Source organism: Octodon degus, unplaced genomic scaffold, assembly GCF_000260255.1.
Source record: "Octodon degus isolate 3935 unplaced genomic scaffold, OctDeg1.0 scaffold00021, whole genome shotgun sequence".
Classification (NCBI taxonomy): domain Eukaryota; kingdom Metazoa; phylum Chordata; class Mammalia; order Rodentia; family Octodontidae; genus Octodon; species Octodon degus.
Genome location: NW_004524597.1, coordinates 2945852 through 2959240, shown reverse-complemented (window position 1 = coordinate 2959240; position 13389 = coordinate 2945852). Strand labels below are relative to the sequence as shown.

General features: G+C 56.9%; 1 protein-coding gene across 3 annotated transcripts; it reads right to left on the bottom strand.

Moving 5' to 3' along the window:
* Positions 1-1319: 1319 nt before the first annotated feature.
* Carhsp1 (calcium regulated heat stable protein 1) lies at positions 1320-12979 on the bottom strand. 3 transcript variants are annotated; one of them, XM_004627773.2, is made up of 4 exons: positions 12903-12979; positions 5420-5590; positions 5144-5266; positions 1320-3389 (listed from the first exon to the last, which is right to left on the bottom strand). In XM_004627773.2, the coding sequence occupies exons 2-4, from the start codon at positions 5581-5583 to the stop codon at positions 3227-3229; spliced, it is 450 nt and encodes a 149-aa protein (XP_004627830.1). In that variant the 5' UTR covers positions 5584-5590; positions 12903-12979; the 3' UTR covers positions 1320-3226. The 3 variants fall into 3 exon arrangements, with proteins under 3 accessions (XP_004627830.1, XP_023567131.1, XP_023567133.1); XM_023711363.1 differs by lacking the exon at positions 12903-12979 and adding an exon at positions 6930-7011; XM_023711365.1 differs by lacking the exon at positions 12903-12979 and adding an exon at positions 5703-5729.
* Between the last annotated feature and the right edge of the window lie 410 nt (positions 12980-13389).

Below are 13389 nucleotides of genomic sequence, written 5' to 3'. Positions count from 1 at the left end.
CATGTTGAGCAAGAAGGAACTAGAGGTTGTGCCCAAGCCAGGCTGAGCCTGTTCAGTCACCCCTGCCCAGCACTATGAAGCTGACCTGGATTCAAGGTCACCCCGGCTTCAGCAGGCTTGGGGAACAGCCTGAGCTGAACACCGGAGGGTGGGAGGAGCCAGCCTGGAAGGCACAGACCCCAGCCAGCTGCTGCCCAGGGGCCTCCAGCTGCCAGCGGGGACTGACTGGAGGGAGGGGTGGAGAAACCACAAGCCAGGCAGTGCTGAAATCCAGCTCAGTCCAGGCACATGCAGCCCTGACTCACCTCGGAGGGCTGCTTCCTCCTCCCCCTCCCAAGCCCCTGATCTTGGTCCCACCCAGGCTGGGTGCTTCTCATCCCAAGGAAAGGCAACTAGCCTCCCACCTCCACAGCACCCCGAAGTAAGTTCTAGAACCCCCTTCACCTCAGGCTGCCTAATCCAACGTGTCATCCAACCCAACCCTGGTTTCCCCCGCCTTTCCTTGACCTGTAGGTAATACTCACTTGGTATAAGTCAGCTCATCATATTTAGAGCCAAAGGCCAGCTCAGTCTCTCCTTATACAGTTTCGGTGGTCTGGTTTCCAATACATTCTGAAGATCATCGTGCATCAATAAAAATCTCTGTCCCTCTCCCTTGGGAAACACTGGCTGGGGCAAAACCTTTCCTGCCAAGCACCAAGGCCCTCCCCTAGCAGCAGCTACCAGCCAACCCTCCCCACTGCAGTCCCCTGTGCCCTGGACTGTCACGTGTCTCCACCTGGCTCAGGCTGCCCTTGGTTCCCTGAACCACAGCAGGCTGATACTCCTCCCTCGAGAGCACATGATGGCACACTTGGACTGTGGCCCTCGGAGCACCACCATCCGAGCCTGCCCTTGTGCCAGTGGACTTGAGGGAGGGGACAGACTCACCTGATTCCAGCCCCTACCCCGTGTGTGGAGATCCTGGAGCCTGTTGAGAAACCTGAGACACGGCCATCTAGGGACCTGGCACAGGCGCCCCTGGACATCCCTTACCACAGGCTGGTGGTAAAAACCCTCTCCTGCATACAGCATCCTGGGCACCCCAGAGTGCCTGCCCACAAGGCAACTCCAGTGCCAGTTAGCAAAGCTAAGCACGTCCTACTGCTCAGCTCCCTACCCTGAAGAATGACAGTTAAAGAAACAGGGATGATCCACTTTCTTTAAAATCGAACAGCAAAGCAGCGGGTTGTCACCTCAACTGGAGGAGATCCCCACCCTGCTGGCCCACAGGCAAAGCTCTTGGCAGGCCAGCCTCCATGATAACAAACACACAGCCCTACACCAAATAAACTTTATTGAAAGGTGGCTGATGGCAAGCAAGATCTAAATTTAGGAATCCTGTATTCTATTCCCAGCTCCATCCCCAGTCCTGTGTCCCACCCCATCCATGATAAATGGAGGCTCTGAGAGAGAGAGAGCAGAGGGCCGTCTCTTTCAGCTCCCATATCCTGCAGTTCTAGAATGCTCATGGAATGACAAAGTGTGGTCACCCAGAAAGCTATTGACAAAGAATTCTGCCAAATGAGAAAATCCAAAGGTCACTGGCTGCAGAATGTGACTGCCAAGCTGTGGGGCACAGCCGGCTGGGCGCTAGTGCAGGGGCCACCCCAGACCGAGACCAGATGCCAAGGCAAGGACAAGGCCAGAGGCGCCAGGGGAAGGAAGCAACTCAGCCCTCCTGGCAGAAATGGCTTCAAGTGTGCTCTGTGCTCAACAGGCGAGATCCAGGGAAGACGCCACCCGGGAGCCACCCAAGGCTACCATGACCCAGCAGGAGGGGGAGTGCCCTTCAAGAGGCACTGCAGGCGAGAGAAAAAAAAAAACAAAAACAAAAAAAGCAACTTAACACACACACCCAACCAACGTGCTTATTTTCAAACAGTTCTACCAGTCTTCAGCAAAAAGGTTCTAGCCTTCAATCCCTTCAGATGCAGCCTTGTTAGGTAGGCCAAACACACCCACATGTAAGACACCTGAGGTCGTTACTGCTTCCCGCATCAAAATGCCCCCAACGAACTCCCAAGCCACCACTTCACAGGCTCACCTCCCCACACTGACATGTACATCCTTAACTGGATTAGGCCACATTTCAAAACACACTACCCAACTGCTTCTAATTTCAAATCACACCTAGAATCAAGCCAAACCACTACAAAAGAAAACCTATGGGTCTATCAGCCAGTTCTGTGGAGGGCAAGCTTTATTAAAAAGCAAAACAGAAAAATCTCTAAGCATTTCTTACCACCACTAAAAGTGTTTCTGCAACTTTTAACGATACCTGGGTCTCAGAAAGCGAACTACCTACCCTCTTCTGGATGGACCCAGGAAAATTCTGCCCTTAAACAAACTTGCCCCCTCCAGAAGACCCTCTCCCACAGCCTCTTGTAATCCACCCCCATCGCCATTCCAAAGTGCCATCTTAATGACAAGGTTTCAATGGCTGCTGAGTGGGGACCACTCAACCAGGAAACATGAAAAGGCCCAGGGTCAGCCCAGTGCACTGCAGGCCCCTCGCTGGAGCTCCTACAGTGATAGCAAACCTATGGGGGGGTGGGTGAGGAGATACAGCGAGCTCTAAAAGGTTCGCCATCACTGTCTTCAAGGAACCATCTTCCCAGGCAGGCTGGTGGTGCCCTATACAAGGTACCAAAACACAAAGTCTCAATCTGAAAGTCCCCCACATCCAGAAGCCAGATCCCCTTTAACCAACCAAGGAGAGAATTAACAAACTGCTCTGCCCTGGCCCCAGCAGCGACAAGGGACACTAGATGAAATTGACCTTGGGCAAGTCACCCGTGATGGGCCACACAGATCTGGGGATTTTGTCTCCTTCTTAAAGGAAGAAGAGGGGCTCTGGGCTGCTGAGAAAAATGGCCTGCAACCCACCCTTGGTCTGGAGCTGGATCTCTCCACTCAGCCACTAGGGGCACCTCTCCTTTTCAAATGCGTTTAATGCTTTTCAGATGGTAAGAGCTTGTTGAGGTGATGGTGGAGGCTGTGCTGGTGGCTGAGGGCACCCCATGTCTGCCCTCAGGTCCCTTTCCTCCAGGGGCACTTGAAAGGGGCCATGTCCCACCCTCGAAGCCCCATCTTGTGCAGGAGAATGTCATCTTCACTGTGGCCCCGCCTCGTCCCACGAAGTCTCCCACCAGCCCAGGAGAAGGAGTGAGCACTCCCAGGCCTCCTAGGAGCTGACCACGTGCCCAGACCAGGTCTCGTGCTTGGTGCCTGGCGCCAGGTGGGTTATGACCACTTCCACAGCCTGCAGCTTCTCATTCTTGGGTGGGATGGAGCACATCTTATAGGTGACCTCGTCGCCTTCCACTGGGACGTACTCTCCTTCCACGCTAGGGGGAAGGGAAACAGTCAGTGCTCACAGCAGGAAAAGCCTGGAGACTCCACCCCAAGACACCAACAGGCTGCTGAGCTGAAGGCCCCCCGCGTAGGTGCCCATCTGACTAACCACCCAGAACCGCACTCCAAGGACCTGCTCCTCCTGCTCTCCCTCTAGAAGACACTACCACCTGGTCCCAGCCTTGGGGTCCTGACCATGCAGCCCTGAACCCATCAGCTTCTTCCTGGGGACTCAGATGCTGCGACTGAGACGACCCGGGCACTGTAACACTAATTATGGAGGCTGGATGGCCATCCAGGTGGCAGGGAGGCGGGGCCAGCACAGGACCGGTATCAAGAATGGACAGACCCAGCAAGGCCTCCTGCATTACCTCAGCCACATTGGCTCTGGCCCCAGAACTGGTCACAGCTTTTTACCTTAAACTCTCCAGATCCTCCTCACAGCCTTCAAGAAAAGTCCCTGCGCCTCAAGCTAGTTGTAAGAAAGAGCATCTCCCTGCGACCGTCCCCAGGAAGAATCCTGACTTCCCAGGGAGTAGGAGTCACCAACTCAGTGACTTGATGAGGGCCCAAGGGAAAAAGAAATCCCCTTGGATCCCCCAGAACTGGTTTATCTTGATCAGGGAATCATAGACTAGTGGTTCCCTCTTTGAGGTGGCCACCAGGAAGCTCAGGAATTAAACCCTCAGCTCAGTCCTCACAGTGTATCAGACTAACTCACTCTAATTTCATAGCTCACTTTCAAAGCACATCGTCTGTGTCTCCGTACAGCCCACAAACCCTTCCTGGAAAAGGCAATATGGAACAATCATGCATGTGTCCATATACACAGAAGCTGTAACCGTCAGCGTCTTTTGAAATGGTCTAAGTAGCTGCAGGTCACCTTGATCTCACAATCCTCATGCCTCAGCCTCCCACATAGCTGGGATCACACGCATTGCCACCACAACTGGCAGGCTTCTGTTTTTTAATATGTGACTTGCATGTTTGCCAGGTTTGCTGTGTGGAGTAGGAAGTTGCCTGCCGCTGCCTGAAGTGCAAGGTTGGGGGACGTGGGCTGGGCACGTGGCTCCGTGGCACAGAGCTTGCCTGGCAATGTGCAAAGGCTTCGGGCTCAATCTTCAGCACCAAAAAAGGGAGGAGTGCTTAGGCCAAAGAGGGGTGTTGGTCTGGAGTGCCATTAAGAGACTTCACACATCAGATGGCTACCGAGGAGACCTAAGGCCTCTTGAAGACATGGGACACCTTTCAGCCCCCAGTGTTTATGGGCCCCTCTCTGGGTTTGGGGGAGGGGGACTCCTGACACTCAGGAAGGAAGGACGTCAGTGAGTGAGCTGCTAGAGAAAGAGCCCACCCCAAACTTCCTTCCTGGAGCCAAGGGGCTGTCAGCCTCAGCCCCAGCAGGCCACCTCCCTCACATGAGAGCAGGAAACTAGCTCCCAGGCAAACATGGACCTCAACTCAGGGACACCTCCCTCCCCCCAAACACATACACAACTTCCAGCCTGCATGGGGCAGCTCTGCCCCTCCCAGCTTCCACAGGCCTGGCTGTGTACCCCTGGATCCCAGAGCAGCACACACACATATGTGTACACACACTCTCCACAGCTGTCCACAGACTGTCACACTCACTGGAGAATGTCCTTCCTAGCCTCACACTGCCCCCACCACGGCTCCCCCTGCAGCCACATACTGCCCCCACATGCATGGGGCAAGGCAGACCCACCCCAGCCCAGAACGCACTCACTCAGAGATGTGCAGGAAGATGTCGGGGCCGCCATCTGCAGGGGTGATGAAGCCATGGCCCTTGGACCGGCAGAAGCATTTGCAGACGCCCTTATAGACAGGGCCCTGGGAAGCCCGCACCGTCCTGATGAGAGAGAAGGCATGAGGGGACCCTGCATCAGCTACGCACACACCAGGGCACACCCTCCCAGCCCAGGCCCTGCTCACTGCCCCAGCCTCCCCAGTGGGCACTCGGGGCAGGAGCCCCACGTGGATGTGTCCTCGAGCAGTGACTCACGCAGAAAACGTCCTGGTCCGGCGGGTGGGCAGGGGGCTTGGGACCACGTTGTCTCGCAGGGGGGATGGGGAGCGCGCTGTGTTCCGAGGGGCCTCCAGCAGCCCCCCTGATGGCTGTTGAGTGGGGGGCTGTGCAGGTGCCAGTGGGGGAGGCTCAGATGACATTGTTGACCTGGAGAGAGAAGGGGCTCTCAGGGGTCACATGGGATGGAGGCGTCCCCTTCCCATGTCTGACACTCCTGCCTCTCCCTCAGCCAGACTGAGGCTGGCAGGGACAAGGTCACCTTGTCTACACCCACACCCGTTGGGTCAGGTGTCCACTTGGGCTCACAGGTCTGCAAGAAAATGACAGGTCGCCCCTACAACAAGGAAGTCGTTAGTCCTTCTAGGTCCCCAGCACAGATCCGGACAAACTCAGGATGACTTCAGGAAACTCCAGGACCCAGGGTGGATACCTGGGGTGTCACAGCTGTAACCAGGCAAGGGAGGCCTGGTGGTGAGCAAGACCCAAGGGGAAGGGGCATGCGAAAGGCTGCCAGGCACTCACAGAACACTGCCGCCCAGCCCCTTCCCCCAGCTCTTCTGTGAACCTCAATTCTCTCTGTAACCCCTAACACCATGACCCCTAACAGGAATCAGAATTTGGCCAGCCCCAGTGGGGCTAGGGGACTTCCACAGCCTCTGTCTAGAAGTCACCGTGTCATTTAGAGCAGAGCCTCACAGCTGTGGTCCAGAAAGGGCCAGCTGCCTGGGCACAGGCGCAGGGGGAAGGAGCAGCAGCCCAAGTGTCAGAAGTGCTCAGTGACTGAGTACTCTGGCATCTGAAGGGGACACTAAGTGGGCATCATGAGAGCCTGCCAGGCTGGGGACGAGGACACACAGGGGACCAGAACTCTACTGCAGGAACAAGGCAGCCCTTGGTAGGCTGGATGTGTCTTCCCCCATGCTTTTAGTTTGAAAATACTAACTCAGGTGGATGCGGTGGTGAAAGCAGTGATCATCTGGATGGAGGAGGATCAGAAGTTCAAGCCCAGCCCCCAGCAATTTGGCCATTTAGCAAGACTGTCTCAGAATAAAAACTTCAAAAGGCTACAAATGTAACTTAATCTAAAGGTTCTGAGTTCAAACCCAAGTATGGGGGAGTATAGGGGGATGAGGAGAAGAGGAGCAGGAGGAGGAAGAAGAGGGGGAGAAGGAAGTAGAGGAGGGGAAGATGAGGAGGGGAGGGAGGAGGAGAGGGGAAGGGAGAGGAGAAGAGAGGAGAGGAAGACAAAGGATCTTTTTCAGCATTCCAGATGCTCGCCTAAAAATCTCATTTCCAGAAACTTTGGAAAGAATGGCGCCTCTAAAGCCAGGCACCACCTTCACTTGCAGCAGGCCTCCATCCACCCGTTGGGGTCCCTGCCCTAGCCCCACTGCATGCCACCAAGTCCTTCAAACAAGCCTGTGTCAGCCAGCCCTGGGGACCGGCAGCCCACTCCCTGGAGGAGCTGCCATGGCTACCTCCTCACCCTCTTCACAGCTGCAGCTGCAGCCAGGCAGACCCCACGTCCAGGGAGCCCCCAAAGGCCCTGCCGCTGGGCTGATGCTCCAGGCACAGCAGGACCCAGCAGCACAGGTCACAGAGTCCTAGAATGTTCCCATGCCCAGAGTTCTGGGAAGGAGGCTGGCCCAGAGAAAGGGGGGCCCCATCCCACCCTGGCCTCCCCGGTCAGCAGATGGTACCCTGATGACCTGGTGACAACACGGGTGAAGTGGAAGGCTGCCCTCCCGGCTTCTAACCAGGTTCCTTCCCTCTTCTGTCCTGGAGTCAGCACACCTGACTTCAAACCCTACCACTTGCCAGCTGTGTAACCCTGGGCAAGTTACTTAACCTTTTGGGGCTCAGTTACTGCATCTGATAAACAGGAACTGTCATAGTCTCAACATCACACCATCCCGAGGTTAAAAGGAAGTAACACATGCCAAATACTGGACACATAATCTGTCCAAAACGAGCAATATTTGTCAGCACTGTTGGAACTGCCATCATCAAGCCACTCAACAAACACAGGCTCCAGCACCAGGCCCTGCTGATGGCACTGGCGACACAGGCTGAGCCAGGAAGCGGAGGAGGCAGACAAATGCACAGCTGCTACAGTGAATGTAATCACTATGCACGTCCAAAGCGTACTGATAAAAGTAAAACAAACAAACAAGACAATGGAGTCGATGCTACCTGTAAGAGGGTGCAAGCCAAGACTGGATCAATGCGAAAGAATGACCCATTCTAACCAGGCACAGTGGCCCACACCTGGAATCTCGGCTACTCACAAGGCCAAGGCAAGAGCGCTACAGAAATGAGGCTAGCCTGGGCAAATTCACAAGACTCGGGTTTCCAAATTTAAAAAGGGGTGGGGTACAGCTCAGGGGTGAAAGCACAGTAGTCCCCTGTGCCCAAAGCCCTGGGGTGTTTCAGTCCCAAGAACTGGGCTGAAAAACCCGGTCAGCGAGCAGCGCAGGGAGGCTGCTTTGGGAATGAGGCCCAGCCTGTGTGGAGGCTCAAGGGCTGGAAAGCCTGAGTTCAGCAAGGAGGTTGCTGGGGTGGGGACAACGGAGACAGGCAGGAAATGAGGTGGAGGTGAGGACTGGGCCACCAGGGATCACTGTGTCACCAGTTTCATCACCAGTTTTGTTACCCTGTCACTGTTATCCTGTGTCTTCCTTTTTGGGGAGAGGGCAGGGTTGAGAAAGAACCTCACTATGTGACCCAGGTTGGCCTCCAGCCTTAGATCCTCCTGCCCCAGCCTCGCAAGGGCCGGAATCACAAGAGTGTGCTACTGTCCCCAGCATGTTTTCATATCCATTTTCCTCTCTGTTCCTGTCCTTGTACAAAGCAGGCCTAAAGCAGGGAGCCCTTCCCTTTGTACCCAGCCCATTCACTTCCCAATACACAGTCCCCCAACACAATGGAAGGTGCCATGGCTGCTGGTGGGGAGTAGCACGTGGGCAGCAAGGAGTCCCTCTATACTCCTGGGGCCTGGGCAGGGTCCGGGGTAATGGGAGAAGGGCACAAAGCTCTACTATCTGTTTAGTATGCACCCTCTTCTCCAGTATGTGCCTCAACCCCACATTTGCTGTGTGCTTGGATGTGCCCAGCAGTAGACTCACACTCATAATAGTGGAAGAAACTGAGGCACAGAGAGTGGCAGTGATCAGGGTGGCTGGGGTACTGCCCCCTTGTCATCCAGGCAGGCTCTGGGAAGCCATCCAGGCTGCGGCAGCCACAGCAAGCCTACCCGGGAGCCAGCCCACCCCTGGAGCCTGCAGGGAGAGCAGTGACCCAAACCATGGGGAGGCGGGGTCAGAGTCCAAGAGTCAGGGGTGGAGACCACCACTAGGGCCAGCACACACAGGATGGGGAGCCTGTGGCTCTGGCCTCCTGCTGCCAACTGCACTGCCAGCAGCACTAGCTATGGCCCGGAGTCTGCAGGGCCACTGCTGAGAGCAGCCCTCTCGCTCAGCTCCTACAGCCAGGGGAAAGGGGCATGGAAGCTCAAACAACAGAAGGCGACAGAGCAGACCCAGGATGGGGCTCTGCCTGCAACAACCCGGACCCAGTGTCCCATTATCAGAATGGCATGGCTGCTGGAAAAAGCGTATGTGTGTGCATGAGAAGGCTCTGAGCACACGATCACGAGTGTGCACCTGCCCCTGTGGGTGTCTCGGCACACATGTGTGCATTCGGCTATCTACACAAGTGTACCATCTGCGAAAGTCTGGGCCTCAGCCAGGAAACCACACCTAGCCCCCACAGCTGGACCCAGGCTGCCTCCTATGCCACCATGCCATCCATCACCCTCTAGAAGTCAACGTGGGGGTCATTTGTCCACTCTGAGCCAGCCCCCAACACTGATGAACACCCAGCCAAGCCTAGCGGCTAGGGGAGGGGGATCTCCTACGCTGCCATCCCCTGGCAAGGGTGTGTCAGCCAGGTCCCCATCCTGAGAGCTGTTGGGAGGAGGCCTCAGCCTGAAATAACCTGGAACTTTCCAGAGGCCTGCAGCTCTTCCAAGTAGTCCTGGGAGCCTGGCCTTCCACACCTCCGCCTGTACTGTATCTGGGGATGATCTGATGATACAGCACCCCATTAACCACCAGACTATACAGCCTCTCCTGGCCCCTGGCCTGAATACCCACCAACCATGTCCACGTTGAGGAGACTTGGAGCCAAGAGGCCAAGCTCTTGGTCCAGGAACAGAGACAGGGTGTAGTGGCACTATCATTTACTCTTGCAAGAGACAGTTTGCTGCATAAGACTCCCCTCTTGTTGCTCCAGATCCTTTTTGAAGGTAGAAAAATAGGGGCAGAGGAAAGGGACAAGAAACTCAGTTCAGGTCAGATGCCTCATTCTTAGGCAAGGCCAGACCTTCTTCAAGCCTGTTCAGCAAAAGTCAAGCCTTCGGAGGGCTTTGGGAGGTGGGAAGACCAGGGCTGGGCATCCTTATGGGACATCCCCAGCCCAGGGCAGCCTACTACTGAAGGGCGTGAGGGTAGGGCAAGCACAAAGCCACTCGAAGGGAAGTCAGGGCAGGCTGCAAAAGCAGCAGCCACAGAGGCAAGGGCAGGAGGACTGAGTGTACCTGTGTGGGCTGCTGGGAACATTAACTAGCATCATCTTCACATGGAGCCTGAAAGGGGAAGGCGCTTTTGTCACTCACCTCACAGAGGTCTTCAACGGGGCTTAGATTTTAGTCAACAGCACTAAAATCCTGTGGGGATCCCGTTAAAATGAAGGAGGTAAGGATGGCGTGACTTCGATTCTGCTTTTTCTCCTGATTTCTCTTTGGCAGTGCAGGGGATGAACCCAGGGCCTTGAGCTTGCTGGGCATACCCCAGCCCTCATCCCCCACATTTCTAAGAAGCTCGAGCAGGGCAGCTGCTGGCCCATGGGGCACAGAGTAGCAGCGCAGCATGGACTGATCCACTGGTCCAACTGTGGGCTGGGGTGAGGACACTGCTAGAGGTGCAGAGTCGGTCACCTCGCATCCTAGGAATCCTAGGCTGGAAACTGGGAGATCCTGCCCCAGGCCATCCCCAGTTCCCTGCCCAGCCCCAGCCTAGATCTGGGTGCACAGGCAGAGGAGGTTGGGGACACTTCCGGGGAAGAGGCAGTGGCCTGTAAGGAGAGACTGACACAGCAGCGGGGTGGGGCCCAGGCTAGACTCTGCTCCATTGTTCTGGGGATAGCAGGGCTTGCTGAGTGTGGAGGGGAGGGATGGGGCCGGCAGAAAAACAGGGCGGGCTGAGCGCTCTGGCCAGCTGGCATCACCCTAAAACAACGAAGGGCCTGGGCCCCTCCCCACTACCACTCTCTGACCCCAGGGCCCTGGAACCGAGGCACCCTCCCCCACCAAGCACACCCCAACCCACACTGCAGCCTGGACACCACCACCCCCCACTCGTTATGAGAATGCTGCCCTGCACCCCACCCAATACTCCAACTTTTCCTCAACCCTTGTGAGCTTTCCAAATAGACTGCTCTTCCACTCCCTCCAGGAACTCCGGCAACTGACCTCACCGCTGCCAGCCTGTTTCATTTGTCAGTCAGACTGCAAATGTGCAGAGTCGGGGGAGCTGGGGTGGCAGACTCATGCTATGGCAAAAGCACGCGGTGGCTCAGTCGACAATAGTTGTGCTGCCTCAGGCGGCCCTAAAATAATGCTTCCCTCCCTCTCCTGCCTGCCCTCGCAGAAGGGACACAAACCAAACCAAACGCCCTGACTCTAAAACCACCTCAGCAGGAAAGGCCGCCCCACTCCCAGGATCCAAAACCCCAACAGGTCCTAGAGAGACTCCCAAACGGCACTCCAGGACTGGAGGGTCGGCACCCAAGCAGGCTGGACAGACCGAGGCTCTAACAGCCTGCACTCGAGGGGGGTGGTGTAGCAGAGCCGGGTCTTAGGGATCTTCAGAGGGGCCGACAGGGGCAAAGGGCAAAGGGCAGGAGGGAGCCTTGGGTAGAGCACACATAGGAAGCTCGGTGGGGAGATAACAGAAATCCCTACAAACAATAGAGCAGGAGCGGCAACTTTAAGATAGGAGAGGGAGTTGGTTTCAAGTGATGGTTTGTACAAATTCCCTCTGGTTTCCCTTTGGTGATCAGATTAGTAGCGCAAGCATAGGAGTTGAGACAATGTCTCTCAGCACAGGGGCAGCCAGCGTCTTCTATCTGCACACACCCACTTCTGCCAGGGAAAATCGGTGCCTCGTCTACAGCTGTGGCTCCAAGGGGCCTATTTCGGTTGGTTGAGACAGGGTCTCGCTATGCAGTGCAGGCTGGCCTTGAATTCACTATGCAGCCCTGGCTGGCCTCGAACTCACAGAAAAGCTGTCAGTCAGCCTGCTGAGTGCTAGGATTACAAGCGTGTGCCACGACACCTGCGGGGAAACCTATTTTGAAACCCTGCTTGGAGCGGCTGATCTCCGCTACCCCCAGCGCAAACAGCCAGCGAACTCCCAGAAAAGCTATGCACCTAGTCTTGCTTGTTGAACTGAGGACTGACTTTGGGACAGTGTCCCGCTATGTACCTCAGGCTGGCCTCGAACTCCCTTGATCCTCCAGCTTCAGCCTTGAATGCTGGGATTACAGGCATACTGCACCACACCTGACTCCAATCTTCCCTTCTAAAAATCAAGAATGAGTGGGAAGCCAGGTCGTGTCCCTGTAATCCCAACACTCAGGGGTGCTGACGCAGAGGCACAGCAGGTTCGAGCAACTCGGATTAAGCTAGCACCTATCTCCAAAGTGAGAACACTTTTTTTTTTAATTTAAAAAAAAAAGAACTGAGAATGTAGGTCAGTGTGAAAACCCCAGGTTCAATCCCCAGTACCTAAAAACGAGAAGAAAAGGAAACGAATGTTGCATTTCCGGCCAGGAGACCAGAGCCGCCAGCGCGGCCGGGAGGGAATTCGCTCCCGAAACCAGCAAACAACCGGGGAGCAGGTTCGGCTGCCCCTCCTCCCCACCGCGCCGATCCGCGGCGCCTGGCGCCCCGCCCCCACCCCGCCAGGTCCCGCCCGCGCCCCCCGCGGAGCCGCAGCGGGCAAGTCCCGGCCAGGCTGGCCCCACCCCCGCGTGTGGCGCCCCCCGCGCTATAAGTCACCCCATCTGCGCTCCAGCAGCCTGGCCACGGCAGGGCGGGGGGTGTGGGGGGAGGAGGGGGCGCGGCGGCAGAGCAGCGCGGCAAGGCGCGCGGCAAACAGGTGGCCGGGCGGGAAGTGCTGCCCGCCACACCCCTCCCCGACCCGAGGAGCCCGCGCTGCGCGAACAGGCCCGGGACATTTCCCGGGGGGCCCGGCAGCCCTGCGCTGAGCCCACACCGGAAGCTCGCGACCCTCACGGGGGGCCCAGCGGAGATGCAGCGCGGAGGCAGCGGCCCCACCCCTGCGGTTCCCGGGGTTCGGGGCACAGCTCCCCGTCGGCGTCCCGGGCAGCAGCCTACCTGAAGACCGACCCTTTCCGCCTACCGCTGGGCTCCGACTGCGAGGGCCCAGGCAGGAAGGGGGCGAGGCCCGCGGGGTTGGGTAGGCCCCGCCCCCTGTGGCTTTCACCAATGAGACCGAGGGCTGGGGCGGGCTGGGGCGGGGCTGGTCAGAGGCGCCCCGGGCTTTCGGGCCGGCCTTCGGCTGGGTACTAGCTGGGCCCGGGGCTGGCCGGGCAGGTGCCCTGGGAAGTGGCAGAATCAGTCGCAGCTACGCCTGATCAACACCGACCTGCGATCTCTCCACCCGCGGATAAGTGGGGCTCCTGTGTTTGAGGAGAAAGAGGTAAAGGGATGGCGAACACCAAAAGGAAATAAGCAGAGAGGAAAAAAAGTCCTGAAAAACAACAACAAAAACGAGGGGGAGCCTAGGGTTGTGCCACGCGCTGTAATCCCAGCACTCCAGAGGCTGAAGCAGGAGAATCACCGCGAGCTCGGGACCAGCCCG

What these genes read in the sequence shown, in the direction of transcription:
- Carhsp1 (XM_004627773.2), bottom strand. Translation starts at nt 5,583, where the DNA reads ATGTCATCTGAGCCTCCCCCACTGGCACCTGCACAGCCCCCCACTCAA. An exon ending in CGGACCAGGACGTTTTCTGC is followed by an intron (nt 5,267 to 5,419) that starts GTGAGTCACTGC and finishes CTCTCTCATCAG; the next exon opens with GACGGTGCGGGCTTCCCAGG. An exon ending in ATCTTCCTGCACATCTCTGA is followed by an intron (nt 3,390 to 5,143) that starts GTGAGTGCGTTC and finishes CCTTCCCCCTAG; the next exon opens with CGTGGAAGGAGAGTACGTCC.